This window comes from Enhydra lutris, unplaced genomic scaffold, assembly GCF_002288905.1.
Source record: "Enhydra lutris kenyoni isolate GAN:26980312 unplaced genomic scaffold, ASM228890v2 scaffoldscaffold10, whole genome shotgun sequence".
NCBI lineage: Eukaryota > Metazoa > Chordata > Mammalia > Carnivora > Mustelidae > Enhydra > Enhydra lutris.
In genome coordinates this window covers 3,376,060-3,403,458 of record NW_019154094.1, presented here as the reverse complement: position 1 = coordinate 3,403,458, position 27,399 = coordinate 3,376,060, and the positions used below count along the sequence as shown (strand labels likewise).

At 50.1% G+C, this 27,399-nt stretch overlaps 3 protein-coding genes across 8 annotated transcripts in view; 1 reads left to right on the top strand and 2 right to left on the bottom strand.

Annotated features, from left to right (window-relative positions):
• The window catches only part of LOC111143926 (solute carrier family 25 member 42), a 32,632-nt gene extending 31,938 nt beyond the window's left edge, over positions 1-694 (bottom strand). Inside the window, exon 1 of the mRNA XM_022497957.1 lies at positions 655-694. The gene's annotated coding sequence lies outside the window, so the exon portion shown is untranslated. The remainder of the gene's footprint in view (positions 1-654) is intronic.
• On the bottom strand, positions 245-15,409 carry LOC111143925 (armadillo repeat containing 6). Of its 2 annotated transcripts, XM_022497955.1 has the most exons (8): positions 15,352-15,409; positions 11,089-11,262; positions 9,893-9,975; positions 5,504-6,077; positions 3,730-3,875; positions 2,501-2,632; positions 2,032-2,169; positions 674-897 (listed from the first exon to the last, which is right to left on the bottom strand). In XM_022497955.1, the coding sequence occupies exons 2-8, from the start codon at positions 11,213-11,215 to the stop codon at positions 685-687; spliced, it is 1,413 nt and encodes a 470-aa protein (XP_022353663.1). In that variant the 5' UTR covers positions 11,216-11,262; positions 15,352-15,409; the 3' UTR covers positions 674-684. The 2 variants fall into 2 exon arrangements, with proteins under 2 accessions (XP_022353664.1, XP_022353663.1); XM_022497956.1 differs by lacking the exon at positions 2,501-2,632 and having other exon boundaries at positions 245-897.
• Positions 15,410-15,767: 358 nt separating this feature from the next.
• LOC111143922 (SURP and G-patch domain containing 2) overlaps positions 15,768-27,399 on the top strand; it is a 30,901-nt gene continuing 19,269 nt past the window's right edge. For 2 of the 5 annotated variants that reach the window (XM_022497950.1, XM_022497949.1), the window contains exons 1-4: positions 15,768-15,828; positions 17,217-17,348; positions 21,056-22,660; positions 26,067-26,187. In XM_022497950.1, the coding sequence (XP_022353658.1) occupies positions 15,768-15,828; positions 17,217-17,348; positions 21,056-22,660; positions 26,067-26,187 (1,919 nt within the window). The remainder of the gene's footprint in view (positions 15,829-17,216; positions 17,349-21,055; positions 22,661-26,066; positions 26,188-27,399) is intronic. The other 3 variants (XM_022497952.1, XM_022497951.1, XR_002640349.1) reach the window with 3 other exon arrangements.

Sequence of the window (27,399 nt, the reverse complement as noted above, 5' to 3'; positions counted from 1 at the left end):
AGGTGGTTCTCAAAACCCCTTTGCTTTCCTCAGCGACTCCATGGCCTCCCCAGACATCTGCCCCTCTCCCACTCTCTGAAGCCATGGAGGCAGCACCCATACTCCGTTGCGCTATGGAAGAGATCCCTCCGTTGTTAACTAACAGAGTCTTTTATTACTGGGCAGTACTGGCTGGCCTGGGACCCCTGGAGGCAGCAGAGCTTGGTCCCTGCTCTCTGTCCAGCAGAGCAAGACACCTACAAACCATATTATAAGTAAGAGACGAGCAGGGGAGAGAACAGACTTGTAGGAACCGAAGCAGGGTCCCCACCCTCCTGTGAGACTGGCCAGCGTGGATCCCACATTTCAGTTAGCACTTTGCCCCCAAGCAATACTAAGGGCCCTCCTTTTGGTAGGAAAGGGCACAGGGTGGTGGGGTTGGGAGGGCAGGACGGGTAACAGCAATGTGGTCAGCTGGCCTGGAGAACAAGGCGAAAGGAGGCCAGGGCCCAGGGGCTGCTCTCTGCTGTGTAGACGCTTCACCATGGTTCCCTTCCCACCCCAGCCTGTACCTGGTGACCATCAGAAAACACCTGTCACTGAATGGGTGAGGAATCCGGGGAGTAGAGTGACAGGACATGGACCTCTTCCCTGTTCCTGAGTCACATAACTCACCCAGAGCCATGGCCCAGACTGAGCCTGAGGTCACGGTGCCAGGTTGCCCTTCTGGCCAGTCCACAGCTCTCGCAGCTCAACACGGCAGCCAAGGTCCCGAAGGGCAGCCTTGGCCACGTCCTCGCAGTCACGGTGGGCAGCTCGGGCCTGCAAGATGAGTGCTTCGGCCCCCAGGTCCAGGATGGGCTGTGAGAAGGCCTGGCTGCGGGCTACCAGGTTACGGATCAGCATGCAGGCCTGTTTCTGGGAGGAAGAACTGAAGGTGAGTGGCGGTGTGCCGGTGGGTGGGGTCCACTCTGACCTCAGTGCCCCCTCATCATAACATAACAGGATAAAGGTGACCACGGTCAAGGTACAGTAGGTGCCTACACTGTGTGACTTATCAGGCTAGATTCATTTCTCCGCTTTATCCTCTCAGCTGCCGTGGGAAGCAGGGCTAATTCCCCGATCTCCCAGGTGAGGAAACAGATGCTCAGGGCAGTCAAGTACTTGGCAGGTGCGGCTGATCCCTCAGGTATGGGACCCTCAGCCTCAGGGCAAGATTTCCCCGTGGCTGGCAAGAGCCTGGGCAGGGACCCCAGGAAAGGAGAGCTGAAAGACAGTGGGAAGAGGGGGTTGTGCACAGGGCCCACCTGTCAATTACATCGTCAAGCGTTCATCAACACCTGTGCCCTGCTTATCTGCTGTGTGTGGGTGCCACAAAGCACCCCACCATTAGGAAACTAGAAGAGAAGTAGGTGGGGTGTGAGAGGCTGCCCAGCCAGGGTGGTGAGGGGTGAGCAAGGTGATTGGTGAGCCAAGGGCAGTGTTCCCGAGGAGACACCATCCTGAAGAGGGAGGCAAAGACCCATAGTGGGACAGAGTCTGGTATGTCTGAAGACCAACAAGGAGGCCCCTGGGCTGGGAGGGCACTCGAGGTGGGAGTCAGGGAGGCAGGGAGGCAGGGAGAGCCCTGGAAACTACAAGGAAGTGTGTGGGTTTCAGGCAGGGGCGCATGCAGCCCCGTCTACTGCTTAGCTTCACTGACTCCCCAGTAAGGTACAGACTGTGGGTCCCACGTGCTGAACATGAAGGAGCAGCCCACGGACGGCAAGGAACCTTCCCGAAGTCCCAGAAGATCCCCACCTGCTCTCCTCCCATCTCCTCCTCTTCCTATCCCTCTGAAGGAACTGTTAGGAGAGGAAAAGATCAATGCTGGAAGAGCAAAGGAGCAGGAAGACAGCCGAGGACAGAACTGGGTGCATTCTCAAGGATGGGAAGTAGATAACCTTCGGAGCTGGGAAGGAAGAAGAATTGGAGAGAAGTGGGCTAGGCTGGGGATGAGGACAGGGACAGGGAGGGCCTGGGTCTGCCCCGCCCTCCTGCCCCCAGGCCCACCTGCACTCCAGCCTCCGCAGGGTGCGCCTTCATGGCCCGCAGTGCTACCCGGGCGCCGCCACCTTCCATGATGACCCGGCTGTTCTCTGGCTTCCGCAGGGCCAGGACGCACAGGGCCGCACAGCTCTGCTCGCATACCTGTGGGGGTCACGGGGACAGCAGAGACAATCAGATGCCCATTACCCCGAGGGCCCTCCGTGGCCACCACTGTTAATTCCCCAGGTGAGTGCCCTGCAGTTTCCCCTAGAGAGTCCGCAGCCAGCCCGCGTATATACCTGATCAGTAATAACAGGGATGATAAAAACCTCAACCACACGCTTAGGGAGGATGGTCTCAACTGAGGCCTCTCACAGGCCCCACCCTAGCCCTGCTTGAGGAAATGGGGCAGAGCACCAGGTGAACCCAAACACTGAGCTGGGACTCTAGCCACTGTGCCCCACCGGGTGCGCCCCCTGCCCGGGGTAGGTACCTGGGGACTGGCCAAGTGCTGGGTCATGGCGGCCACAATGGACTCTGTCCCGCCAGCTCGGACAATCGCGTCCTTCACATCATCATTGCCTGCGATGGCCCGCAGGGCACTCAACACTTGCTTTACAACGTCCTATGGGGGTGGGGGGAGGTGGGGGTCAGCTCTGGCCAGCTCATCCTCCTGTGCTGGGCCAGACACTAACTGCTTGGTGGCGGGTTGGGGGGGGCGGGGGGGGGGTAGTCTTGAGGAGGGTCTGTTGTTCCACAGTCCGAAAAACAGGTGGGGCCACCCTGGGGCACACATGGAGCCAGTAAGGGCAGGGGAGGCTCAGAGAGGTGGAGCCTGTGAATTAGTCCACCTGTGCCTAGCCCAGGTGTCTGGACAACCTGGACACCCACCCCTCACGCACACAGGCGGGCATGTGGCTCAGGCCAGGAATCAAAGCATAGGGTCCCCTGGCCATAGCTGAGTCCCCAGGTCCTGAGCTGAGGACAGCTGACCAGATGCTGCTGGGACTGCCAACCGCCCTGCTGAGGGGCAGAGCCATAAAAGAGAAAGCAGTGGGAGGGAAACCAAGCCTCCATCCACTGCCTGGCTGTCCAGGAGTACAAACAAAATGCATTCCCTCATGTGCTTAAGCTGGTTCAAATTCAGCTTTCTGCCATGTGTCCAGAAGGAGACTGGCTGATATCACCAGCTGGGGCTGGGGCCAGCAGGACCGTTGCTGCCACAGGACAGGGAGGTACTCCCACCCTAGGTCAGGCATGTAGAAAGGGGGTTAAGTAGCTGCTAAATGAAAGAATAATGAAGAGGAGGCCCCACCCCATTTTATAGATGGGGAAACCAAGGCACTAAGGATTTGCCTCACCCAAGTATCACACTCCTGAGCTGGGAGCTGGGCCAGCCCCTGCCAACACCCAATGGCATTCCTCCCACTGTTGGTAGAAAATACGAAGGTGTTAAAGGTCAGTGAGAGAGGGTGGATGGATTTGTTTTCCCCCAAAACTTAACTTCCTGACCAGGGGTCAATGAGAAGTGAAAACTGCACTTTGCTTCCAGGGTCAGCAGACAGGGCCAGTGTGTTCTGATTCAGGCTGGTCTGGGTGGCTGGGGCTCAAGGGGGCAGAGTTCACTGGGAGGTCTGGAACCTTCCTGCGGCATCAAGAGAAATGATAAATCGAAATCCAAGTGAAGGGCGCTTCACACCCTAAGACGGCTTGGACACCCACCTGGTGGTCGCTGCAGTTGGCCAGTAGGGCCACCAGGACACCGAGGCCCCCAAGGTCGACGACCTCCTGGCAGAATTCATTGCGGACGGCCAGGCGGGATAGGGTGCTGCAGAGCTCACTCAGGACACTGGGGTTGTCAGAGAATGCTGTGGAGAGGGAGGGAGAGGAACCATTGGGGCGAGGACATGGAGAGAACCAGTCCCAGCTTGGAACCAGGAGCCAGCAGTCGTGGTACAAATCCTGTTCCACCTGGGAAGTGGGGCCCTTCTGCCCAGCAGGCGGGCCACACACACCAGGAGAGCCCCACTGAACACCAGGGCTGCCAGGCCTGGAGTGCCCCCTGCTGGCCGCAGGAGAAGACAGCCAAACACGCCCTCCCCCACACTGTGTCCCAGATAAATTCCAGACCAACTGATGATCCCAACTAAAAAAAGAAAACCATAATAGTGCTATAATAAAACATCCAAGACTATTTTTATGTTCTTGGGGTGGGAATGACCTTTCTAAGTGCAACGGGAAACCCAGAAACTGTAGAGTGACATATGGATAGAGCGGACCTAGGTAAAATTGAACACAGATGCCGAAGACAAAGCTCAGAGGCCCTAGGGAGGAGAGGCCTGTGCTGAGGCTCAGATGGGGGTGGGGTGGTGGAGAGTGGAAAGGTGGAGGGTGGACAGCCCTAATTTATACAGAGCTCCGTGACAGTCAGCTGGTATGTCTTCCTGGTCGGGGTGCAGCCCCAGCAATGCCGGAAGCACTAATCTGGGTGGAGGAATTCTCTAGATGTGGTGACATCTGTGATCAGCTGACTTCAAGATGAACCCTCATGGTCTGACTGGGCCTCATCCAGTCAGCTCAAGGCCTTAAGAGGGAAACTGAGGTCTTCCTGAAGAGGAAGAAGCTCACTGGAGGATGGTGGTGTTGGCTCCTGCCCAAGCTACTCCGTGGATTTCAGACTCACCAGCCCCTCGGCCACATGAGCCAATTCCCTGAAACACACATGCACACACACACACACCCCAATGGCTCTGCTTCTCTGGCAGAACCCAGACTAATAGGAGCTCCTGTCAACAAATGAGAGAGATGTAAACTCCCCCTCAGAAAAGGAGCTCGACTTCACAGATGGCTGGACTGTTTTCACTTTCTCCAGAGGTATGAGACTGAGGTAGTAGGCTCGCCCTTCCAGAAGACGGCCAGAGGCACACAAACAAGACTAGCTATAGGGCCAGAGCTACAGGCAGGCTGGGAAGAACTCATTCTTCTGTCACCTTCCGTGCACCAGACCACAGTCAGGCCTTTTCTAGTGGGTACAATGGATGGGGACAGGGAATTTTGGGTCTGAACATCAGTGCTGTGGTCTCCCACGGCTGGCTTGTCTTGGTCATCCCAGTTGGGAACGTGTACGTGCATAACAATTTGAGGCTAAGTATGAACCAAACTGTAAACCTTCAATGGGGACCAGACACACTCCCCCATTTTTGGGAAACACCCTTATTTGTCCCTTTGGGGAGCTCTCCTTTCCATGTACTCTCAGTCTGTGTGGCTGAACAGAGCCAAGCCCTTTCCTCAAATGGCTCCAGAGATGTGCACAAGATTTGGTCTTGGCCAATGAGACCTGGCTGGGAACTCACCTAGAGCAACCAGGAGTAAGGAACTATTCCATTAGGGGGGGGCATGTGGGTGGTAGTAAGCCAGAAGAGGCAAGTGGAGCCTGGGGCCAGCCATGCCTGAAGCCATCCTAAAACCCAACTCTCATTCTCACACCTGCTCCTACCTTTGGCGGCCTCAATGAGTACCTTCAAGCCTCCATTCTCCTGCACAATCATCTTGGCATGGTCGTGGGCATGGCCAAAGGGCACACGGATGTCATCATCGAAGGTCATGACTCGGAGGGCCCAGCAGGCCTCCCTGACCACGTCGGCACGGTGACCATGCCGGGTAATGGCACCCGTCAGCAGAGGCAGCACACCGGCCTTCACCAGGCTCTGCCGATTCTGCTCGTGCTTCAGGCTGGCATGGCACACACAGCGGATGCCAGAACATGTCAGATCAGCCGCGTCGGCATTCTGGGCCAGTGTGACCACCAGCAGCTGCAGGCCCTGGGTGTCTAGGAGATCAGGCTGGCCATCGGTCAGGGCTGACAGGGCGTTGAGGGCCTGGAGCAGGAGGCCCTGGTCGCTTGCTACAGCAAGCTTCCAGGCGGCGAGAAGGATGGGGTAGGCCCCCTTCTGGGCTGCCAGGAAGCGGCTCGCCTTGTGCTGCTTGCACTGCTCCAAAAAGCGGGTGAGGTGTGTGGATACTTCCTGGGGGTGAGAGCAGGCCACGGACTCCTGCAAGTCATCCAGGGCCTAGAGGACATGGGAGAGACTTCAGTGTCAGCTCAGCCCAAAGAGGTTCTATAGCAACAATGCCCCCGCGGCCTCCCCCACCGTCAGATCCCCCTTCCGGGGACCTAGGCCTGTGGTGGAAATGCAGTCCAGCCGTGGTAGCTTCCACATATGGGCTTCTAGGAGCTTCGAGCTCCAGAGGTCACACAGAGATGGAGAGACCCAGCTATCTCAGGGTCCCTCCATGGAGCCACACACGTGAGCGCAGGCACAGTCAACGCTCCAACCCTAGCTGCCATTGCAAGAGGCTCTCTAAGCAAGACCCGTGGAACCATCTGGCTGAGCTCAGTCAAACCATAAGGAACAAGAAAATGGCCGTTGTTCTGAGTTGTTTACCATGCAGCTACAACTAACCGACATACCAGTGGCCACAGTCAAACCATAAGGAACAAGGAAATGGCCGTTGTTCTGAGTTGTTTACCATGCAGCTACAACTAACCGACATACCAGTGGCCACCTCTCCAAGGAAGGTGAAAGTTACCTTTGCCAGACCGGCCCCTACCAGATGTCTCCTGTTTGTCTCTCCCATCCATTCCACAAACGTTTATCTGCCAAATGAAACCACACCATACACACTGTTGATTTACCCAAATTCAACTCAAAGCCCTTGGGGGAAAAACAGTAATAATGAGAGGAAACGATTTGAAAAGAGCATCCAAGTCTAGCTGCCATTCAATTCCATGACCTCCAGATCTGCCTCAGCAATGAGCCCAAGATGAACCCGAGCCTCCTAGGACTTACGAAATCACTGGTCCCTGGCCCTAGGGAGGGCAGCTCTACAGACGCCATCAACCCAATGCAGAGGGCTGGGATTTGGCCACCACTGCTCTGAATGGCAAGGATGCCAGTTGGCTCACCGTCCCTGAGCTGGACTTAACTGAGGATATGTTGCAATGACACAGAAAATTAATAGGCCTAAAGCAGAGAATGTGCCTCGAATGGACATTCACCAAAGAAAATATACTGGTGGCCACTATGGCGACAAAAAGATGGTCCACGTCGCTAGTGGTTAGGGAAATACTCGAGAAAGTAAATATACAATTACCACGTGATCCAGCAATCCCACTTCCAAGGATATACCCCAAAGAACTGAAAAGAGTCTTAAAGAAATGTCTGTATATCCGTGTTCACAGCAGCATTAATTCTGGGAGACGAAAGCTAGAAGCAACCCAACTTTCCATCCATGGATGAATGGATAAACAGACTGTGGTCCATCCACGAGATGGAATATTATTCGGCCATAGCAAGGAACAAAATTCTGACCCAGGCTCCAACATGGATTAACCCTGATGACATTACGCTGAGTGAAAGAAGCCAGCTACTAAAGGACAAACTCTGTGATTGCACTTAGAAGAGTCCCGAGAGGAGTCCCATTCAGAGGGACGGGAAGGAGAATGCTGAGTGACAGGGTTAGGGGAGGGGAACAGGAAGTTAGTGTTTCATGGGGACAGAGTTTCAGTTTGGGAAGATGAGAAAGTCCTGGAAATGGCTGGTGGGCGATGGTTCCACAACAGTGTGAAAGTACTTTGTGTCACTGAACTGTACACTTAGAAATGGTTAAGATGGTGAATCTGTGTTATATTTTACCACAAACCCAAAGCAGAGGATGGAGCATTTGAGCAGGAACTTGGCAAGAAACCTGAAAAGCGGTGGCCCAAGTGCCATTAAGACGCACAGTGCTGGAGTTACAACACTCTGGATTTAGTCAGGTGAGAGAGGAAAAGATAAAGGGCACAAGCTGCACACTAGTCTCTATCCAGTTTGTCGGAATCTCCTCTTGCCCAGGATGGCATCAGGAAGGTGAGTCTCTGCGCTGGCTGGCTGAGACAGTGGTCTTCATCGCCCCTAGGTGCTGCCTGAGACCCCAGACCCTGTGGGTGGCTGAGGAGAGGATAGTCACTGAAATGAAGGTGGCAGAGTCAGCTGTGCCCCACCTGTGACACCTCGGCCTGATGATGGGGGCTTTGTCCACTAACCCGGGAGTTCATTCTCTCTATGGCTGATGGCTTGGATTCTGACACTCCTCGCATATAAAACCAGTCCGGCTTGTTTTCTCCTTGGTGTTCCAAGACTTTTTGGTTTTGTTTCTGCAAGTTTGTGTGCAACAAACTTCCTGACGCTGGTAGACTCATTTCAAAAGACATCAGCAGAGTTGAATTTTTCCCCCACAGCTAAGCATTTTTCACACGTCGGAGTCGCAGCAGCAGCAGAGGTCAATGCTGCCATGGCAAGAGAAGGGGCTGGTTCAATTGCAAGGTGAGAATAAGGGCGGAAGGATATGAAACCCAAAGCGTGTGATGCCTCCCACACAGGAAGGGAGAGAAGGGGTTTGGTGGGAAAGAAGGGGACAGGGCCTTTCAGATTTTGCTATAAATGCTTGAGTACTGCTTGAATCTTTTATGCCAAGAACATATTCACATTCTTCTTCAGTAATGAAAAATAAAATTAAAAGTCAAATTAAGAAGAATAAAAAAGTGAAGGTTGTAAACAAAAGGAGTTTTCTGTACTGATGGTAGAAAACAACAGAGGTGTTCCCAGCTTGATTTCCCTGGGAGAGGGACCTGGGTCTGGGTCCTAGCTCTACCCTTCACTGGCTCGACCACATGTGAGTCATTTATCTTTTGGAAGCCTCAGACTCCTAATCAGCAAAATAGGCTAACAACAGATTGAGATAATATGTTTTAAGGATTTAGCACAATGCTGAGCACTTAAGAAGTGCTCAGTGATTCTTAGAGACTATTGTTACTGAGACCCTTCATATGTAAAGGGCACCTACAAATCAATGAGAACGAGATGAACAACCCAATAAAAAAACTGCCAAGACAACAAACACATTTCTTACTAGCAAATAAGTCAAAACAATGAGGTAATTTTCTCAAAATCTCTGTGAGGCTGGAGATAGTGAGGACCCTGAGAGCAGAGAGAAGTAAATACCTTGCCTTAGGCAGAGCTGGGTTCATACCCAGGGCTGTGTTCTCCAACTTCCTCTTTTGTCACTATATTCACTTGCTGTCAGGTAAATCATTGCTTTTGTCTTTGGATTACCCATCCTTAAAATGGGGGTAGTAATCCCCACCTTGCAAGGGTCTTGAGAGAACAACTGAGACAGCACAAAGAAAGCGTCTTGCACAGAACTGACTCCACAGTCAGTTCTCAATAAACTATAGCCTTTTGCCTTTTTACCAACAGCTTATCATTGTTTAATAGGTGACCTGAAGGATGGCATATAATCTCTGTGACCTTTACCTTCTTTGTCTGTGTGCTGGAGAGTGAGGGTAGGCTCTGGGCCTCTGTTTGCCCATCAGTAAGTCAGGAGGGATGACAACACCCACCTCACAGGCCAGTTTTCGTGCTAAAGGGGCAGGCTATATAGTGTCCTGCTGAACAGTCAGTGCTCCACAGGTGGTGGCCTTACTGTGATGCCACGCTTTCTGTAATTCCTATTCATCTTTGAGCAGACTTAGCGGTTGGGAGGGTCCTCCTGAAAGGTTTCTCCATGGTGCCCTCTCTCCCAAGGCTGCCAACACTGAGGACAACCTGAGTGTTGTCCATCCCAAAAAGGACACTCAAATGTGGACTCAGGGAACCCTGGCTGCAAGCTCGGGCTCCCGTGTACACGTTGGGTGCCTGCCCTTCAGAACTAGCATCTGTCATTTAGGAACCAGTGGAAAGGTGCCCCTAACAGACTGTTCAATGGTGACGTGTGTGAAACCACATGTGTAAGGTCAGCCGTGCCCACACAGGGCTTACGAAATCACTGGGCCACTCCCTCCTACCTGCAGGATGTCGTGTGTAGGTTCCTGGGGTCCATCTGCAGAGACTTTGGGTGCCATCTTTATAATGTTGCTCAGATCAACCCCTGCGGGGGGGCGGGGTGGTTTAGGAAACAAGTGACAGCCATCATCCCCATAGGCCTTCCAGAACATACACATGTCCCTTCTTCTGGAACCACCCCACTCTGGAGGCCTTTGGGGGTCTGCTCAGCTCCCCACCCTAACCCCCTCCTTACCAGGGCCACATTCATACATGGGATACAGGATATGGGGAGGGTGGTCTTTGCCCCTGGGCCCTGTCCAGCCAATGGGAGCAGAGCAGTTGTGAGGCTGCAGGTCATCACTGCAGTGAGGGACGTGTTCTACTTGGTGGGCTAAGAGGGGAGGGGACCCCACAGCCTTTTCCCTTGGGGCTCCCATTGTTCTTCACCCTGGCTGCACCCCCACCCTCCCTGACACCCCCAGGAGAAGCTTGCACTGCACAAGACACATGCGGGTACTCCTCCAGTCCCTGGCCAGTATCTATATCCCACTCTGTGCCAGGGACACCAGCCTCTGACATCTGAGGCTGGACCCCCTGAGCCCTTGCCCTCTTGAGTCTGACTGGGTTTGGCCAATGGGAAATAGGACTTCAGATCAAAAGGAGTGGGAGGGTGGGGTATTTATTCCCAGCTCCCTGCCTCTGCCTCTGCCAGGTGACTCGCCAATCCCAGCCATGGCCTGTTGTGGGGCCGGGGAGGTCCCTGCTATGGCCAGCAGGATCTCCTAATCCTGGCAACACCACTATAAATAGTCCCCTCCTAACCACTGTCCCCCATAGCCTATTTTGAAAATGCCACAGCTGGTGACCAACCCTCCATGAACTCAGGCTGGAGTGATGGTGAGGCAGGGAGGCAGGTGGCCCTGTTTCTTGGGAGGCAGTCAGGAAAAGCCTCTTCAAGGAAGTGGCAATTAAAAAAGAGACCCATCTGGAAGGATTCAGCCCTGCAGATGTCTGGGTGGGGTCAAGGCAAGTATAGGGAGGATAAGAACAAAGTGGGAGGAAGCCGCCAGCCTGCTCAGGGCGGGGCCCAGGGCTGCCACAGGAGGCATGACAGAGCCATGGCGGGAAATCATTCTCACACCTTGAAAGCTGGGGACTGGAACTGACTTTCGGCCAAAAAGCCAGATCAGCGCTGGGCCTGGCCACAGTGCCTTACCTTGTGATTCAAATTGTTCCACGGCCTCTTTTACTGCCTCCTCTGGCCCCATCTCGAACTCTTCAATGTTTTCACGAACGGCTGCATCGAAGGTCTCCTGGGTGATGCGCTTGGCGGACATCTTCATCTCCTGCTCATGGGGCGGCAGGTGCCCACCTGACAGACACTCTCAAACTGAGAAATCAAGACAGGAAGAAAGCTTCATGGAGGGTGAGATGATAACCGTGAGCCTGGCTATCACTTAGGGAAGAGTGACCAAGGGCCAAAGCCCAGGACCTCCCAGGAAAAAGTCTTACAAGCTGGGTCACAGGGAAGGCTGATACCCCAGCACCTGCACAGCCTCTAGAAGGGCAGAAGAGGGCAGATAGTTGACATTTTATCTAAGAAAGAGAAAATGTTAATACATGTCCTTTTAGTTAACAAAGAATAAAATAATAGTTTAATAATATTACAGGTTATAAGTTGTTACGTGATCATAATGAAATAACATGGTTATAATGCCACATTTTACATGTGTTATTGACGATATGCCATATTTGTCGTAATATGTAATACAAGAACTATATGGCATTTTATTATATAGTTTAGGTATTTCATATGTAACTATGTAATAAAACTACTTACAATGGTATGCTGTTATACCAACAAAAGTTTCAAAATAAAAATTAATTATAATAAAGTGGAATGCTAAATCAAAAACTAATAGAAATAATTACCATAAGGGGAGGTAGGAAAAAGAGGGATGAGGCCAGGACTAGAAGCTGCATTATTTTCTTCAAATGTACTTTGTTTCATGGTTGTTGTTGTTGTTATTGTTGTTGAAGATTTTATTTATTTATTAGCGAGAGAAAGAACAAGCGGGGGAATGGCAGGCAGAGGGAGAAGCAGGCTCCCCTCTGAGCAAGGAGCCGGATTCAGGACTCAATCCCAGGACCCCGGGATCATGACCTGAGCTGAAGGCAGACGCTTAACCGACTGAGCCACCCAGGTATCTCATTTTGCTGAAAACTGGCAAATAAAGAACACAGCATTCATCCTACTTCCTAATTACCGGATTATAAAGACAGGAAAAGGAAAAGTTCTGTTTTGTAGATGAATTCCAACAAATTATGCACAACAGGCCAGATTTAGATGATAGTCCCCATAGGCCGTAAAACTGTGAGGAGTGAAACTGATGGGGAACGTGACAATGAGAGGACTGTACCCTCATCCACTGTGTGATTTCACATCGCCAGAAGAGAAACCCAACACTACCTGCCTCCAGACAGGAATGAAATGTACCTGTGAAGTCCTTTTGCCAAAAACTCAAACCCAATCTGACAATGGATCCAATAGAACTTTCTGTGAAGATGGGATATTCTCTATCTGTGCCATCCACGTGGGTTCTAGCACTTGAAATATAGCTAGGGTGACGGAGGCACTGAATGTGTACTTTTTATTTTTTGTAAATTGTATTTATTTATTTTTTGTTTTAAGTAGGCTCCACGCCCAGAGTGGAGCCCAACATGGGGCCTGAAGCCACAACCCTGAGATCAAGACCTGCTGAGATCAAGAGTGGGCTGCTTAACCGACTGAGCCCCCCAGGCGCTCCTACCACTCTCTCTTTTCAACAAAGCGGGAAACGGGCCTCAGGCCTAGAGCCTAACAGGGGTTAACAACTCCTTTCATTTTGCTTCTTTTACTATATCTACTTTGTTTACTGGAGTAATATTAAGTTTCTGTTACAATACATCACTTTTTAAATTTGTAACAGAGTTTCAAGAATAGTACAAAGAACACTTATTTCCCTCTAACTTTACCAGTTGTTAATATTTTGCCAAGTTAATCTCTGAGAGAGTGTGTTCCTGCACACACATGTGCCATGTGAGAATATGCTCCAGGAATCAGATCCTTCCCTCTGAAAGATGTCAGCATGAATCTCCCAAGAAAAGGGCACTCTCACACATTCAATGTACAACGAAAATTTAACACAGGAGATTTAACAGTGATACGTTACTATTTTCTAATATACACTCCATGACCAACTTTCTCAATTATACACTCCATGACCAACTTTCTCAATTGTCCTAAGGCTGTCTTTCAAAACAATTATTTTTCCCGTCCCAGGTCTGTTAAAGAATCGTAAATCACAGAAAATGTAAGGGGAACAAAGGCACAGGGAGTACTAGGACAGCAGGAAGGGAATGTGGCAAAAGTCCAAGGGCAGATTTGGGCTATATGGGAAACAGGCCACTCAAGCCTGTGCTTCTCTTTCTGGAGGTGGCACAGGAAGTGAAGACTCCATTTGCATTTGTGCAGATGTTTTGGGGGAGGAGGAGGACAGGCTCTGGGGCCAGCAGTGGCGACTTGAATCCCAGGCCCTTCACCTAACCTCACTGTTGGTCAACTCTCTTGTGTGACATGGGGATAAACAAAGAGAATCTACCTCATAGGACTGTAGTGACATTTCAAGCATACAATCCCTATAAAGTGCTTAAATAGGATTTGGCACAGAGTAGGAGCTCAATAAACATTAGCTGTTGTTCCTTTCCTTTGCTGTCTAGAAGTAATTCAACAAGTTTAATTGTGGGGAGAGGCAGAAGGGCATCAAACACCTCACCTTGCTCCCTTGCGGATAGCCCCCCTACTTCTTTCTGCCCCAGAAGAACAAGGATCCCTTTAGGGGTTGCTAAGGATTTCCATGGTCAAAGGTGAAGGAAAAAAAATAAGGATTTTGTTTCAATAAAGAGCTTCTCAGTGAGGCACCCAGGCTGGTATGTGTGTGGGGTGTTCCCGACCAGTTTCGAGGGACAGGAACTTCCTAGCTGGGGCTGTTGGAAGGATTCTGTTCCTGACTCTGCCACCAAATGATGCTTCCACCACCCCAGCCATGCTTCAGACCTGAGTGGGCCAACAGTGAGTGGCCACACTATCACAGCAACACAGTCCAAAAGGCAAATGTCAATTATGCCTACTTTATGGATGAGAAATCTGAAGCTCAGAGAGGGGAAGAACCTGCCAGAGATCACACACAGTAAGAGGCCTGGCCATCATGTCACCCTGCTTCATTAACACTTCCCTCCACCTGGGTTCTCTGCAGAGTGTCTGCTAGCTCTTCCAGGATTCCTCCTCCTGGGTGCCTTCCCTGACCACTTAGAACCTGTATGTGCTTTCTGGCCTTGGCTCCGCTACCCCATGAACCTTCCTCTACCCAGTCCTGAGCTTAGGAGATCAATGTCTGACTCTGGGAACCCCCTCTACGGCAAGTCCTACAGGGGTCCTCTAGGTTAGGCACGAGCCTAGGTGGCAGAATGAAAGTACGTATCTGGAGTTCATGAGAAAGACGGTGCCTAGGAATGGTCGTCTGGGAGCCACCTGGGAACAGTCCAGGTTAGGAAAGGGGAAAAACAGCATTACCAGTCCCCATGATAGGAGCAAGGTGTCCTGGAGAAAAGAAAGGGAGTTAGCAAGACCTCAAATGACAGCCGGTTTCCCTTTCTAAGCCAGGATTCCACTCACTGAGAAAACGGTGCCCTGACATAGCAGGGACTCTATCATCTTCCTCCACCCGACAAAACCACCCTGGTTCAGGTACAGTCCTAAGGGCAGTCTCACCAGGTTCCTCCCTGCCACACTCTGTACCTCTATTCTCCACTCAGCAGGCAGGGAGAAAGTTGAAATCACAGAGACCTCACTGCTCAAAATCCTGCACTGGCGTCCCAACCCTCTCAACAAAATCCAATCTACTTACCAGCACTTTCTCTACATGGACCTTACCTAGGTCTCTTACCTAGATCTTCTCACCTGCGCATCCCAGCCAGCCAAAGGACGCTCTTAATAACCACTGTGGTTAAAGCAGCCCCACCCTCCTATCACATCATCCTTTTTGAGTACTGTATCTACCTGGAGCGACATGTCCATTTATCTTATTTCCTTTTACTGTCTAGCCTCCCCCCCCCCATTAAAATTTAACCTCCACGACAACTGGGGCTCAATTAACTTTGTTAACCACCTTCCCCCCCTGCCCAGGATGGAGTCAGACACGCAGCAGTCACTCAGTGCATAGGTTATGAATGAATGAATGAATAATGAAAAGAAATGAATGAATAAATGAATGAAAAAAGAGCGGAGGCCAGGGAAACAGGGATTTTGTTCCCTGGCGGCTTCTGTAAGAGTCATTCCCCAAAATCAAGTCCCCGAGGGCGGCGCCACAGTCACCAGCCCGACCCCGCGGTGCCCACTCCCCTCCCCGCGCGAGGGAACTCCGCAGCCCCCGCTTCTCACCCGGTTTTCACAGCCACGTGGGGAAAGGGTGGGGCTCCCTACTGTCACCGGCAGAACCACCTCTGGTCCCTTCCGGCCACCGTACGGGCGCAGGCGCGCTGGCGCCAACTCGCCTCGGCCTCCCTCAGCTCCACGGACCGCTCCCGGAGAGATCAAGAGTGACCGCGAGCGCAGGTAAAAGCCGAAAGAGCCAACAGGTGTGCAGCGGCGGCGTCTTTGGTGCGTTTTCCCGGCCGCTTTCCGTTGCCGCGGCTCTCAACAAATTAATCTTTCGCTTCGGGAGCGTCTGCCCTGAGAAGCGAGCAACGCGCCTGCGCAAGAGAACTTGGCGGCGGCCGCCTGCGCCTGCGCATCAGGGCTCGGCGGCAGCTTGCGCCTGCGCGGCGCGGCGCTGCGGAGACCGTTGGCTCATTTGCATGTCCCCGCCTCGCGCGGCGGCGGCGGCGGCGGCGGCGGCGGCGGCGGCGGCGGCGGCGGGTGAGGAACCTGAGGCGGCGGCGGGGGCGGCTCCGCGCGCGGTGGGTTCGGGGTGAGGCCTGGGCCCGGGCGTCGTCGGTGGGCGGGCCCCCGGGTGGGAGGCCCGGGTTCCGCTCCGGGGCCCCGGGGCCCCGCGATGACGCCGCGAGCTCGGCCCTCGGGCTGCGCGCCGGCCGCGTCCCCGCCTGCTCGGCCTGGGGGGCGGTCTTCGGCCTCCCGGGCCCGACGCCCCCTTGTCTTCGTTCTCGGAGGCCGGTAGGAGGCGGGCCACGCCCGAAAGGGTTCATTCGTTCATTCATTCCACCCGAGCCCAGAGCAATTCCGTTCGTAGGGGGATTACTGCAGCCGACCGCTGTATCGGGCTCTTGACCATTTTTCACCCGGTTCAATCCCCACAACAGCCCCCACCATTAGCTGCCCATTCCATGGATGGGGAAATAGAGGCGCAAAAAGGTTCGGTCACTTGATTTGATTCGGAGCCGCCTGACTGGGGACCCTGTCCTTCGACAGCGGAGAACAAGGGGCGCCCCAGGAAAAGGGTTTAGGGATGAGAAAAGGGGATGATGGTAATAAGAAATGGCTCGAAGGAAGGGCAGGTTTGGGTCTTGAGGTTGGAGGTTTCAAGACGGAAGGGGTATTTTGGTTAAGGACGCAGCCACCGGTTTCCTGAGCGTTGCTTCTCAAGTCTTTTTCCAGTCAGTCTTCAGGGCTTTGTCCCCAATACCAGTGCCCTGTTTTCCAGGTTCCGGTCTGGGCTCTCTGACCTTGGGTGGGTCACTTAGCCCGAGTCTTTCTCTTTTTCTGAATTCTGTCATTCATAACAGGACCCACTTTTCACTGGGTTGTTGGAAAAACTAAAGGGGATTGTGAGAGTCCCTTTCCTCCGAGAGGACCTGGTACAGAGCAAGCTCTGTCACTAGCCAGGGATTCCTCCACTCACTTGTTGAGAGGCAGTTCTCAGAGGGCCGGGCAGTTCTCAGAGCCTCTTTGCGTGTCTGTGATACAAGAGAATAGGAATGGGAAAGATCACATCTCTCCTAACCACCATTTGCAAGGGTTATGCTCCGCCCCCCCGCTTACATTCAGTTGTGTGTGTTGCTTTACTGCAGTTCTCCACTTAGCCCAACAGGTAGGGATTCTGAGGAAATGGGTTCGGAGAAGCAAGGTAGATTGTCTAAGATCACAGTGCTTGTTTTGTTCCTTCTAACCAACACACCTGTGAGCTCCGTGAGGGCAGAAGCCCCCTTCAAATAATTCAGCCTCCCTCTGAAGCACCATTTGAATTATAAATTACTATCTCATTACTTTGAGGATTAGGTGAAATTAAGCAGGCTGTGTGTGAGCGTTAGTTGTCATTCTTAGTGTCTTTTTTTCCCCTCTCGCTACAGGTCAGAGAAACATGGCAGCTAGGCGAATTGCACAGGAGACTTTTGATGCTGTTTTGCAAGAAAAAGCTAACCGATATCACATGGACCCCAGTGGTGAGGCCGTAGGTGAAGCTCTTCAGTTTAAAGCTCAAGGTGAATTAAAGTACTTGGTTTCTTTGGGGGGAGGGTAGTTATTGGGCGTTCTTTTAGGGTCAGGGCAGGAGGATATCAGTGCCTTGGGCAAACTATTCAACTCCTTGAATAGGGGAGATAAAGTTGTCTCTTGGTCTACCTGTCAAATCATTATGCAGAAGTGGGCATTATGATCTGAAGCTTCTCTGCTTCTGTCCTCCCCCACCTGAAGAAGGGTTCTTGAATCAGTCTGTTTCCGTCGTCCCCACCACCGCTGCCCACATTTGAGCTCTTATTAGTTCTCGCCTGGTTTATTGTAGTAATCTTCTGAACCGTCTCTCGGCTTCTGGCTCCATTCCCCTCAAATTGGCCCTCCCCGACAGATCTATTAATGCCAGCCTTGCTGGGCCAAGGTCCTGCTTGGATTCTTCGGGGTTCCCCATTTCGGGGTTACATCCTCAAGACAAGTGCAGGAGCAACCAGGTAATGGTAATAGTGGTGTGTACAAGATGAGGGCATGGGAGGTTGCCAAGTGTAGGCCTTGCCTGAAAACATTGTCCTTGGAAAGTTTTGAAATGTCACACCCACAGAATCAAAAATGGTGCACACACCGTTTGCAAGATGACGGGGGTCCCTCACCATGGCACCTAACGCTCCCAGCCCTCGTCTCCTGCCTTTGGGGCTCATGTTTCAGTGACACTGTGCTGCCTGTTTGCGCTTGGAATCCCTCCCTGGCCAGCCTGGTTAAGTCTCTCGGGCACTGAGACCCGGCTTGCACATACGTGCCTTCCCCCAGGAAGCTTTGGCAGGTTTTGAGGTTGATTTGATTGCTCTCCTGGGCCCACTGAGCACTCCCTTTTTTGAGGTGGGCCAGCCTCCTCCAGGCTTCCTTTGGGCCTGTGCTGCCCCCTGCACCAGCCTCTGAGCCAGTGTCCACTGAGAAAGCTGCCTCAGTGTTGATGGAGTGAGTCTGAGTGCAGGGGCAGGGATGACTTGTGTACTTTGGATGGGGAGAAACCAAAGCCTAGAAGCTATCTTCAGCTACTGTATTTTTAAAAATGCTTAAGTATTTCTACACAAGAACATTCCCATTATAAGGGATTGGAAGAATTAAGAAGTAGTTAGATGTATGGGGCGCCTGAGTGGCTCAGTTAAGCATCTGCCTTTGGCTCAGGTCACAATCCCAGGGTCGTGGGATCCCATATTGGCTCTGCTCAGTGGGGAGCCTGCTTCTCCCTCTGCCGCTCCTCCTGCTTGTGTGCACGTGAGCGTGCTCTAATAAATAAAATTTAAAAAAGAAAAAAGCAGTAGTTAGGAGTATAATGTAAAAGTTTCTAGCTACTTCCTTACCCCTCAGAGGTAACCATATCTGTGGTGTTTTGTGAATACTTCAGTTCTTCTATGATACGTTTATGTAATCCTAAATACTTACGTATGGACATATGCATACAGACACATTTATATGTATATATTTGTATGTGTATGTATACACATGTATATATCTAGAGATTTAAATCTTGGTTTATTTTTATTTAGAGACTCAGACGTTAACTGACATGTATCTTAGTCTCCTCAAGAAAAATGGGGGGTGGGAGCTGTACCAGGAAACCAGCAGGATGCTAGATGGTTCCGGAACCATCACTTTGTCACAGAGCTAGCTGCATGGTCCATCCACCGGCCTTTCACTGTGTCTGTTCTAGTCTGTATTGCTTTACAAGGCATCTGAAAACCCCGTTGTGCAGACCCCATCCCCCACCGCTCCTAATGCTGTTGCCCTAACAGTAGCCATCAATACCTGTGTTATCCTGGTGGACTTTTTGCTGGAATATCCATATTCACTCTTGTACCTGAGTGGTCAGTCCCGTGCACTGGCCAGGGAGGTTTCCCCTTTGCTCCAGACCCCTTCATGGCTTTCCATCTTGTTTGGAATAAACTGTGGAGTCCCATTGAGGGCCTGACTTGATTTGTTACCCCCATTCTGTTCACATCTTCTAGCATAGCGGGTCCTTAACTTTGCTGCTTGTTAGAATCATCTGGGGACCTTTTGAGATTTTACTTATTTATTTATTTATTTACTTACTTACTTATTTTAGTGAGAGAGCACGTGCGCAAGCTAGAGAACATGCACACGTGCATGGGGGGGCGCACAGGGGGAAGGAGAGGGATAAGCAGACTCCACAATGAGCGTGGAGCCCGACGTGGAGCCCAATCTCATGAACCTAAGATCATGAGTGGACTCAACCAACTGAGCCACCTAGATACTCCTTGGGGACCCTTTAAAAATCCTAATGCCCAGGCCACATCCCCATCCCAATTAATTAAATCAGGACGCCTGGGGATCCTGAAGGACTCCAGTAAGCAGTAGAGTTTAGGAGCCACCTTTTACCACTTTGCCCCTCGTTCCTCTGTTCCATTCTGGCTCTACTCGTTCCTTGCTAGTCTTACCTCTGGGCTTTGTCCTGATGTCCCATTGCCTGGAAGGCTTCCCCCATAACTGCACAGTCTGGCCTCTTACACCAGGCCTCTGCTGCACAGATACGTTGCTGTCAGAGCAGCCCTCCTTGACCAGCCTGTCCGAAAATGGCTCTCTTCTTCCTGTTCTGTCTGCTTGATTCTTACAGATGGTGGATTTCTGTTTATTGTTTGGCTCCCTCAACTGATAAATCTAGAGGAGTAGGGACTTCACTGTCTCCTTTCCCTGCTCTATAACTCCATTGCCTGAGCAGTGCCCACACACAGTAGTTGTTCATTTGCTTATTTGTTGAACAAATCAACTTGGGTTTATACACAGCTTTAGCTTCTTGTGGTATCTTGGCCCATTACTCCTTCCTGGCATCTCTCTACCTTTTCTTTTATTTGACTTCTTGACTAGGTAATATTTTGCTGTAAGCTAGAAAGTTAGAAAGCAACTCTGCAAAGTCTCCCTGAGGCCTGCTCTTCCCGTGTTCCTGGCTTCTTACAGAGTTTCTTTATGTGTGAATAAGCAAGTGCAAATTTAGGCTCCTGTTTTTCTCATTTCTACACATTCTGTTCCGTTTTCACTGGGGCCTCTCTCGCTGTGGCTTGTTTAGCTTCTGCGTTCTCTCTTACCTCTTTCAGTCTCTCTGTTTTTTCAGAGGATTAGTTGGCCCAGTGGACATTTGTAAGGGAGCCTGTCTGCCACCTTTGGGTCAGATGCTCAGCTGTGGTTGGCTCTGGTGGGTATAGTGTCAGACATGGCTCCAGCCATAGTGGCACTGTGATCTAACATTTTCTCCTCAGAGGCAGGGAGGGCAGGCAGCCGCCAGAGGAGCTGTCTACTGTGTGGTAAGGTAGAAATACACAAGTTGTATAAAGTTGAAGTAGTTGTAATAAAGTTGTAGTAAAGAAGCCCAGGTTATTTGGGGGCCAGACACCCTTCTGTGAGTCTAAAAGAGGGCTTATAAAAGGGATGCCTGCAGAGCCAGGACAGCAAGGCCAAATGAGTGACAGGCACTACTGCCCAGCCTCTGTGGCCTGTCATTCAGGCACATGCAGGGCCAGTGCTTGGAGGTCTCCTATTTTTATAAGTTGATAGTCCAGATTTTTAAGTAAAGCCACCCACATTTTAAATGTTAGAAACAAATACAAATTTCTAAAATATATTCTGGCAAAAAAAGGACCCCTCGTGGCTGCTGGTATGTGGACTGTCTTTTTGCAACCTCTGGTCTAAATTACCTTTGTGCTTCTCTTTGAATCATTTATTTCAGATCTTCTAAGGACAGTCCCAAGAGCCAGAGCAGATATGTATGATGACATTCCTAGTGACAGCAGATATACTCTGGCTGGATCTGTAGCCCATGCTCGAGACACTGGAAGAGAAAGCCTGCGAGGTGATGTATTTCCAGGACCTTCCTTCAGATCAAGCAATCCTTCTGTAAGTGAAGACAACTACTTTCGCAAAGAGTGTGGTCGGGATCTGGAATTTTCCCACCCTGAATCCCGAGACCAGGTTTTTGGCCACCGGAAATTGGGACATTTCCGTTCTCAGGACTGGAAATTTGCACTCCGTGGCTCTTGGGAACAAGACTTTGCCCACCCCGTTTCTCAAGAATCCCCTTGGTCACAGGAGTATAATTTTGGTCCTTCTGCACTCCTGGGGGACTTTGGTTCCTCCAGGCTGATTGAGAAAGAGTGTTTGGAGAAAGAGAGTCGGGATTATGATGTGGACCGTCCAGCAGAGGCAGACTCTGTGCTCAGGGGCAGTGCCCAAGTCCAGGGCAGAGGCCGAGGTTTAAACATCGTTGACCAGGAGGGGGCCCTTTTAGGAAAGGGAGAGACTCAGGGCCTGCTCCCAACTAAAGGGGGAGTTGGGAAACTTGTCACACTAAGAAGTGTGAGCACAAAGAAAGTACCCACTGTAAATCGCATTACTCCCAAAACTCAGGGCACCAACCAAATCCAGAAAACCACCTCAAGTCCTGATGTGACCCTGGGGACAAACCCAGGGACAGAAGATATCCAGTTTCCCACTCAGATCCCTTTGGGGCTTAATCTGAAGGATATTCGGCTCCCCAGAAGAAAGATGAGCTTTGACCTCATAGATAAGTCTGATGTCTTTTCAAGATTTGGGATAGAAATAATCAAATGGGCAGGATTTCACACCATAAAAGATGATGTTAAATTTTCCCAGCTTTTCCAGACTCTCTTTGAACTCGAAACTGAAACCTGTGCTAAAATGCTTGCTTCGTTCAAATGCTCCTTAAAACCAGAGCACCGAGATTTTTGCTTTTTTACTATCAAATTTTTAAAGCACTCTGCTTTGAAAACACCCAGAGTTGATAACGAGTTTTTAAACATGCTTTTAGACAAAGGTGCTGTGAAGACCAAAAATTGCTTTTTTGAAATCATAAAGCCCTTTGACAAGTACATCATGAGGCTTCAAGACCGGCTCCTGAAGAGTGTCACACCCCTGCTCATGGCATGCAACGCCTATGAGCTGAGTGTCAAGATGAAGACCCTTAGTAACCCCCTGGACTTGGCTGTTGCCCTGGAGACCACCAATTCTCTCTGCCGGAAATCTTTAGCCCTTTTGGGACAGACTTTCTCCTTGGCCTCCTCTTTCCGGCAAGAGAAAATCTTAGAAGCCGTGGGCCTCCAAGATATAGCTCCCTCTCCTGCCGCATTTCCAAATTTCGAGGACTCTACTCTGTTTGGGAGAGAGTACATCGATCACCTGAAGGCCTGGCTGGTCAGCAGTGGGTGTCCCCTCCAGGTCAAGAAAGCTGAACCTGAGCCAGCCCAAGAGGAGGAGAAAATGGCTCCTCCTACCAAACCCGAAGTTCAGGCCAAGGCTCCGAGTGGTCTGAGTGATGGTAAGGAAAGCACCGAAAGTTCCTGTTTATTGTGATTAGTTGGTTTTTCATGTGTTCTTGCAATGTCTCTTATTTTTGAGATTTTTGCCCCGAAGTTTTTTTAGCCAACTGGAAACATTCAGAGTTTTAGTAGAAAACTCATATTGGCCAGTGTGTGTGGACACTGTTCATTCTGTAAGCGTATATTAGGAATCTTCTATCTACCACAGAAGTTTTTAGGCGTTTCTGGGTCACAGACTCCTTTGGGAATCTGATGAAAAGGTGTGGCGCTTGCCAGGAAAAAGGCACACATATTTGTACACAATTCTGTCTGTGCTTTCTGGGGGGTTTATACCATCCTGCAGCCAAGGTTAAGAACCCTTTGTTAGCATCTCCCTCCCCCCACTCTAAGATATTCATTCATAGAGGGGAAAGTAAGCACTGGGCACTTTCTCTGGGGTGTGTCTAGGCTCCTAAGGGACAAGTCAAAAAACCCTCCTGTGCCAGGATTAAGGGGATGGAAGAGACCCCAGCCTGGGGGAGGCCGGGAGGCCATGTTTGAGCTGTGTTGAGGGATCAGTGGAGATTAGCCACATCAGCCCAGGTAGTAGAAGTACCTTTCTACCCACTTGCTTTTCTAGAATGGCTAAAAGTCGATAGATCAGTTAGGTACATCTGGTAACCTGTAGTTAATGAGTCAGCTTCGTGGAGGTTCCAGAAAGGCCAAGAAAGAGGTAATAGTTTAAAAAAAGGAAGAAGTAGTAGTAATAGAAATATTTGGCTGTTTGGTGTCCCTTCTCTCTCCCTCTTAGCACCAAGGATGGATGCTCTCTTGCCCAGACATCCCAGAAGTCATGAGCATATGTGGTGCCCATGTAACCAGCAAGGAAGCACTTTCCCCCGCCTTTATCTCAAGAGGAAGTCCTTTTCCCCACAAGGCAGTGTTCAGCTTCCATTGCCCTAGCCAAGTGGGAAGGCCTTGTTTGTCCCTGAATCTCTTTACTCTTCTACACCCTTATGGAGCCCTGACTACATCAGGCACTGGGTAGGTCCCACCATGGATGGGCAGCCACCCCTCGTCCTGGAGAGGGAGCCTTCTAGAAGTGGGCTCAAGGCTGAAGCAGGACCCTTCCTCCCCACACCCCTCGTAGTGGGGGAGTAGAAAGTTAGTGTAATGATGATAATGAAGAATTTTGTTTGAAGGAGGAAGAAAACACCCATAACTGAAAGTCTCCCACCACTGTTTTCTGGTTTTGTTGCTCTGCAGGTGCCCCCCACAGCAGCAGTCTTGCTGTACTGAAAACACTATGGTCTGTTCTTTTACAGGATCATCAAAGGCCTTTTTCCGTGTTTCTGCAGCATTTGCTGCCTCATGATACTGACCTAACGTAAATGACCTCACCCTTCCCTTGATGTGGGACTCAGGCTGCCTTTTACTAGAGGCCCCTGAGGCTGAGCAGAGTCGGGTTCCCTTGTAACTGATGTCTGCAAACCTGGGCTGTCTGGACAGCAGATAGCTGGCACCAGCTCCCGTCTCATGGGCGACTGCCCTGCCGCTGCTTCCATTACTGTCAGAAACACGGGGATGACATCTTCCGTTGAATGTTTGGATTACCACTATTGTTATTTTTTAAGTTCCCCTCTACAGAATATGGTCAGGGGAGGAGGTCTGCAGGATCAAAGCTGGGATGCTTGCTTGTGGTTACCTTCTCGAGAGATGGTTGCAGTATCCACAAATTGCATTGTTTTTCAAAGCTTCCAACTTTGAACCTTTTATTCTTTGGTAAGATCGTGTAAAACTAGCAATTCTGTAAGATGAGAGCCGATATAAAAAAAAAAAAGGAAAGGAAGCAGTTTCAACGGGGAAATAGTTGCAGTAGCATGACAGTTGAAGAATCCATTTAGTGGGTATAAAGAGTTCACAGTGAGGTTTAAAATAAGCTCAAAGCTGCAACTCAGGCATAGGCAAGGACAGGACAAACTGGGAAACCTCTCCAGTTCAGGAGTGGTTTTTACCGAATGACTAAACAAACAGATCGTTCTGTGCAGTAAAACCAGCAAATATCTGAAAATGAAACAGTCTTACTAATTGAGTGCCAGATGCTTTTCTGTGTTGCCAGGGGCGTTTTTTAAATTGAAATTCATGTTAAGGTGGCTCAGTCAGGGGGTGCCTGGGTGGCTCAGTGGGTTGGAGCCTCTGCTTTTGGCTCAGGTCATGATCCCGGGGTCCTGGGATCGAGCCCCGCATCGGGCTCTCTGCTTGGCACAGAGCCTGCTTCCCTTCCTCTCTCTCTGCCTACTTGTGATCTCTGTCAAATTAAAAAAAAGAAAGAAAGAAAGAAAGAAAGAAATTAAAAAAAAAAAAAAAAAGGGGGCAGAGACTGAAAAAGCTCTGAGTTTTTTTTTTTTTTTTTAAGATTTTATTTATTTATTTGTCAGAAAGAGAGAGAGAGAAAGCGCACAAGCAGGCAGAGAGGCAGGCAGAGGCGGAGAGAGAGGCAGGCTCCCTGCTGAGCAAGGAGCCTGATGTGGGACTCGATCCCAGGACCCTGGGATCATGACCTGAGCCAAAGGCAACGGCTTAACCCACTGAGCCACCCAGGCGTCCCTAAAGCTCTGAGTCTTGATCTCAGGGTCCTGAGTTCAAGCTCCCTGTTGGGCTCCACACTGGGTCTGGTGCCTACTTAAAATAACAAAAACAAAAAATACACCTCATATTGAAGGAAATTTACTCTTTAAGAAATGTTTTTCTTTTCATACATTCAGCAAATATTTTCTGTAAACACCTTATGGCCACTGACTTCTTTGATTAAGGAATTTTTCTTTGCAAATTTACATATATGTTTTCTGATTATAAAGCACATGCATATTTATTTTTTACAGATAAAGCACAAAGAAAATGAAGTTGCTGGTTAAGCTACCCATAGAGAATATCTACTAATATTCTGGCATGTTTCCTTTTTTTTCCTGTATGTCCTTATTTATGTATCTTTTCTTCCTGCCTTCATACTGGGAATCATAATCTAGATTTTTTTATGCATTTTGTACAGAGTCACATTTTATATCTTTATGTTTTTCACTTAATGTGAACATTCCAGTTAAGCAATACCTGACAAGCAGAATAGAATTGCTACGTATCATTTCCTTCTGTAGAATATGTGCTTATGTTGCTCTGTGCAGTCATTGTAAGCTTGTGACTTTCTCTTTTAGTGGTTATGCTCTTCTGTCTTTTGGGAGGATGTTTTGGGTATTGGTTTTTAGAATACCATGCTGCTTTCCTCTCTTCAATGCTGATATCTCTTGAATGAGGATTTTGGTCACCGGTGCCTGCTTAGATGCCGTCCTAAGCCTCTGACTCCATCCTGGTCATCCCAGGCCTGATCTGGTCCAGTGTATTTCTCAGAAAAGCCCTTTTTTTGTGTTCCAGCGGTACCCCAGCGAGCGGATCACAAGGTGGTGGACACCATCGACCAACTGGTCACTCGTGTTGTTGAAGGCAGCTTGTCTCCCAAAGAGAGAGCTCTTCTCAAGGAGGACCCTGCTTACTGGTAGGTCTTTAAATGTTGCCCCTCTGAATCCCTCCCGTAGAACACACAGCAAAATTCGTGTCTCCATGGTGTCCGATGCAGAGGGCGAGATAGCGATTTTGAGGCGTGGTATTAGCCAGTGGGAAGAGCATGAGAGAGGGTCGGGTTCACCTACATTCAAGCCCCAGCTCTCCTGCCGCCCTGCCACCCTGCCATGGTCTCCCTGCCACCCTGGCCTTCTCTCATCCGGGCAGGGAGCCCCTCATGCCTCTGTGCTGGGTGAGCACAGGATGAGGGGAGATGCGCGTGCAAAGAGCACATGAAGATCAGGGTGGGTCACCTTAGTTGCTCATGACTTACTGCTGCTGTCCATTAAACTCTCTTCTCCTTTTGCCTTATTGCCTCTTCACGCAAATGGAATAAGTTTTTAAAATTAAAGTTTTCAGCATCAATACAGTACTTGCTGGGGCACCTGGGTGGCTCATTTGTTAAGCATCGGGCTCCCTACTCGGCAAGAATTCTGCTTCTCCCTCTCCCACTCCCCCTGCTTGTATTCCCTCTCTCGCTGTGTCTCTCTCTGTCTATAAATAAATAAAAAATTTTAATAAATAAATAAAATCTTTTAATATATACATACATACAGTACTTGCTTATTAGAGGAAGTCGAGAATAAGACAGTGAAGGGAAGCCCCCCATGTGCCCGCCGGTATCTACTGCCAGTTTTCCTTGTTTGCTTCCAGTCTCTCTGCCTGTTGTGGGCTCTTTGGGTTTTCGTGTCATGTGGCTGTGATTTCACTGTGTTATAATGTATCTTGCTCTTTTGGGGTTTATGTATGTATTTTTCTTACTCATTTTAGATAGCACAGGAAAATGCTTGTAATCCTTACTTTTCATAAACGTTTTCAGACAGCTGCGTTTGTTAGTCCATAGAGGAGGTGGCCGGAGTTCAGTCAGCCATCCCTCTCTGGTTACACTTTCAGAATGATTTTGATTGCATACTGTTTCAAACTGGTTACGTGAATAGCTTAATGCATCCCATTTTCTTGTGTGTTTAGGACTACCTCTAGATTGCTGCAAGTGGAAAATGTTCACACTTTAACTTTTTTTTTAAGATTTTATTTATTTTTAAAATTTTTATTATTTATTTGAGAGAGAGAACATGTAAGCAGGGGAGGAACAGAAGGAGAGGGAGTAGGAGACAGTTTCCAGCAGACAACACACTGAGCACAGAGC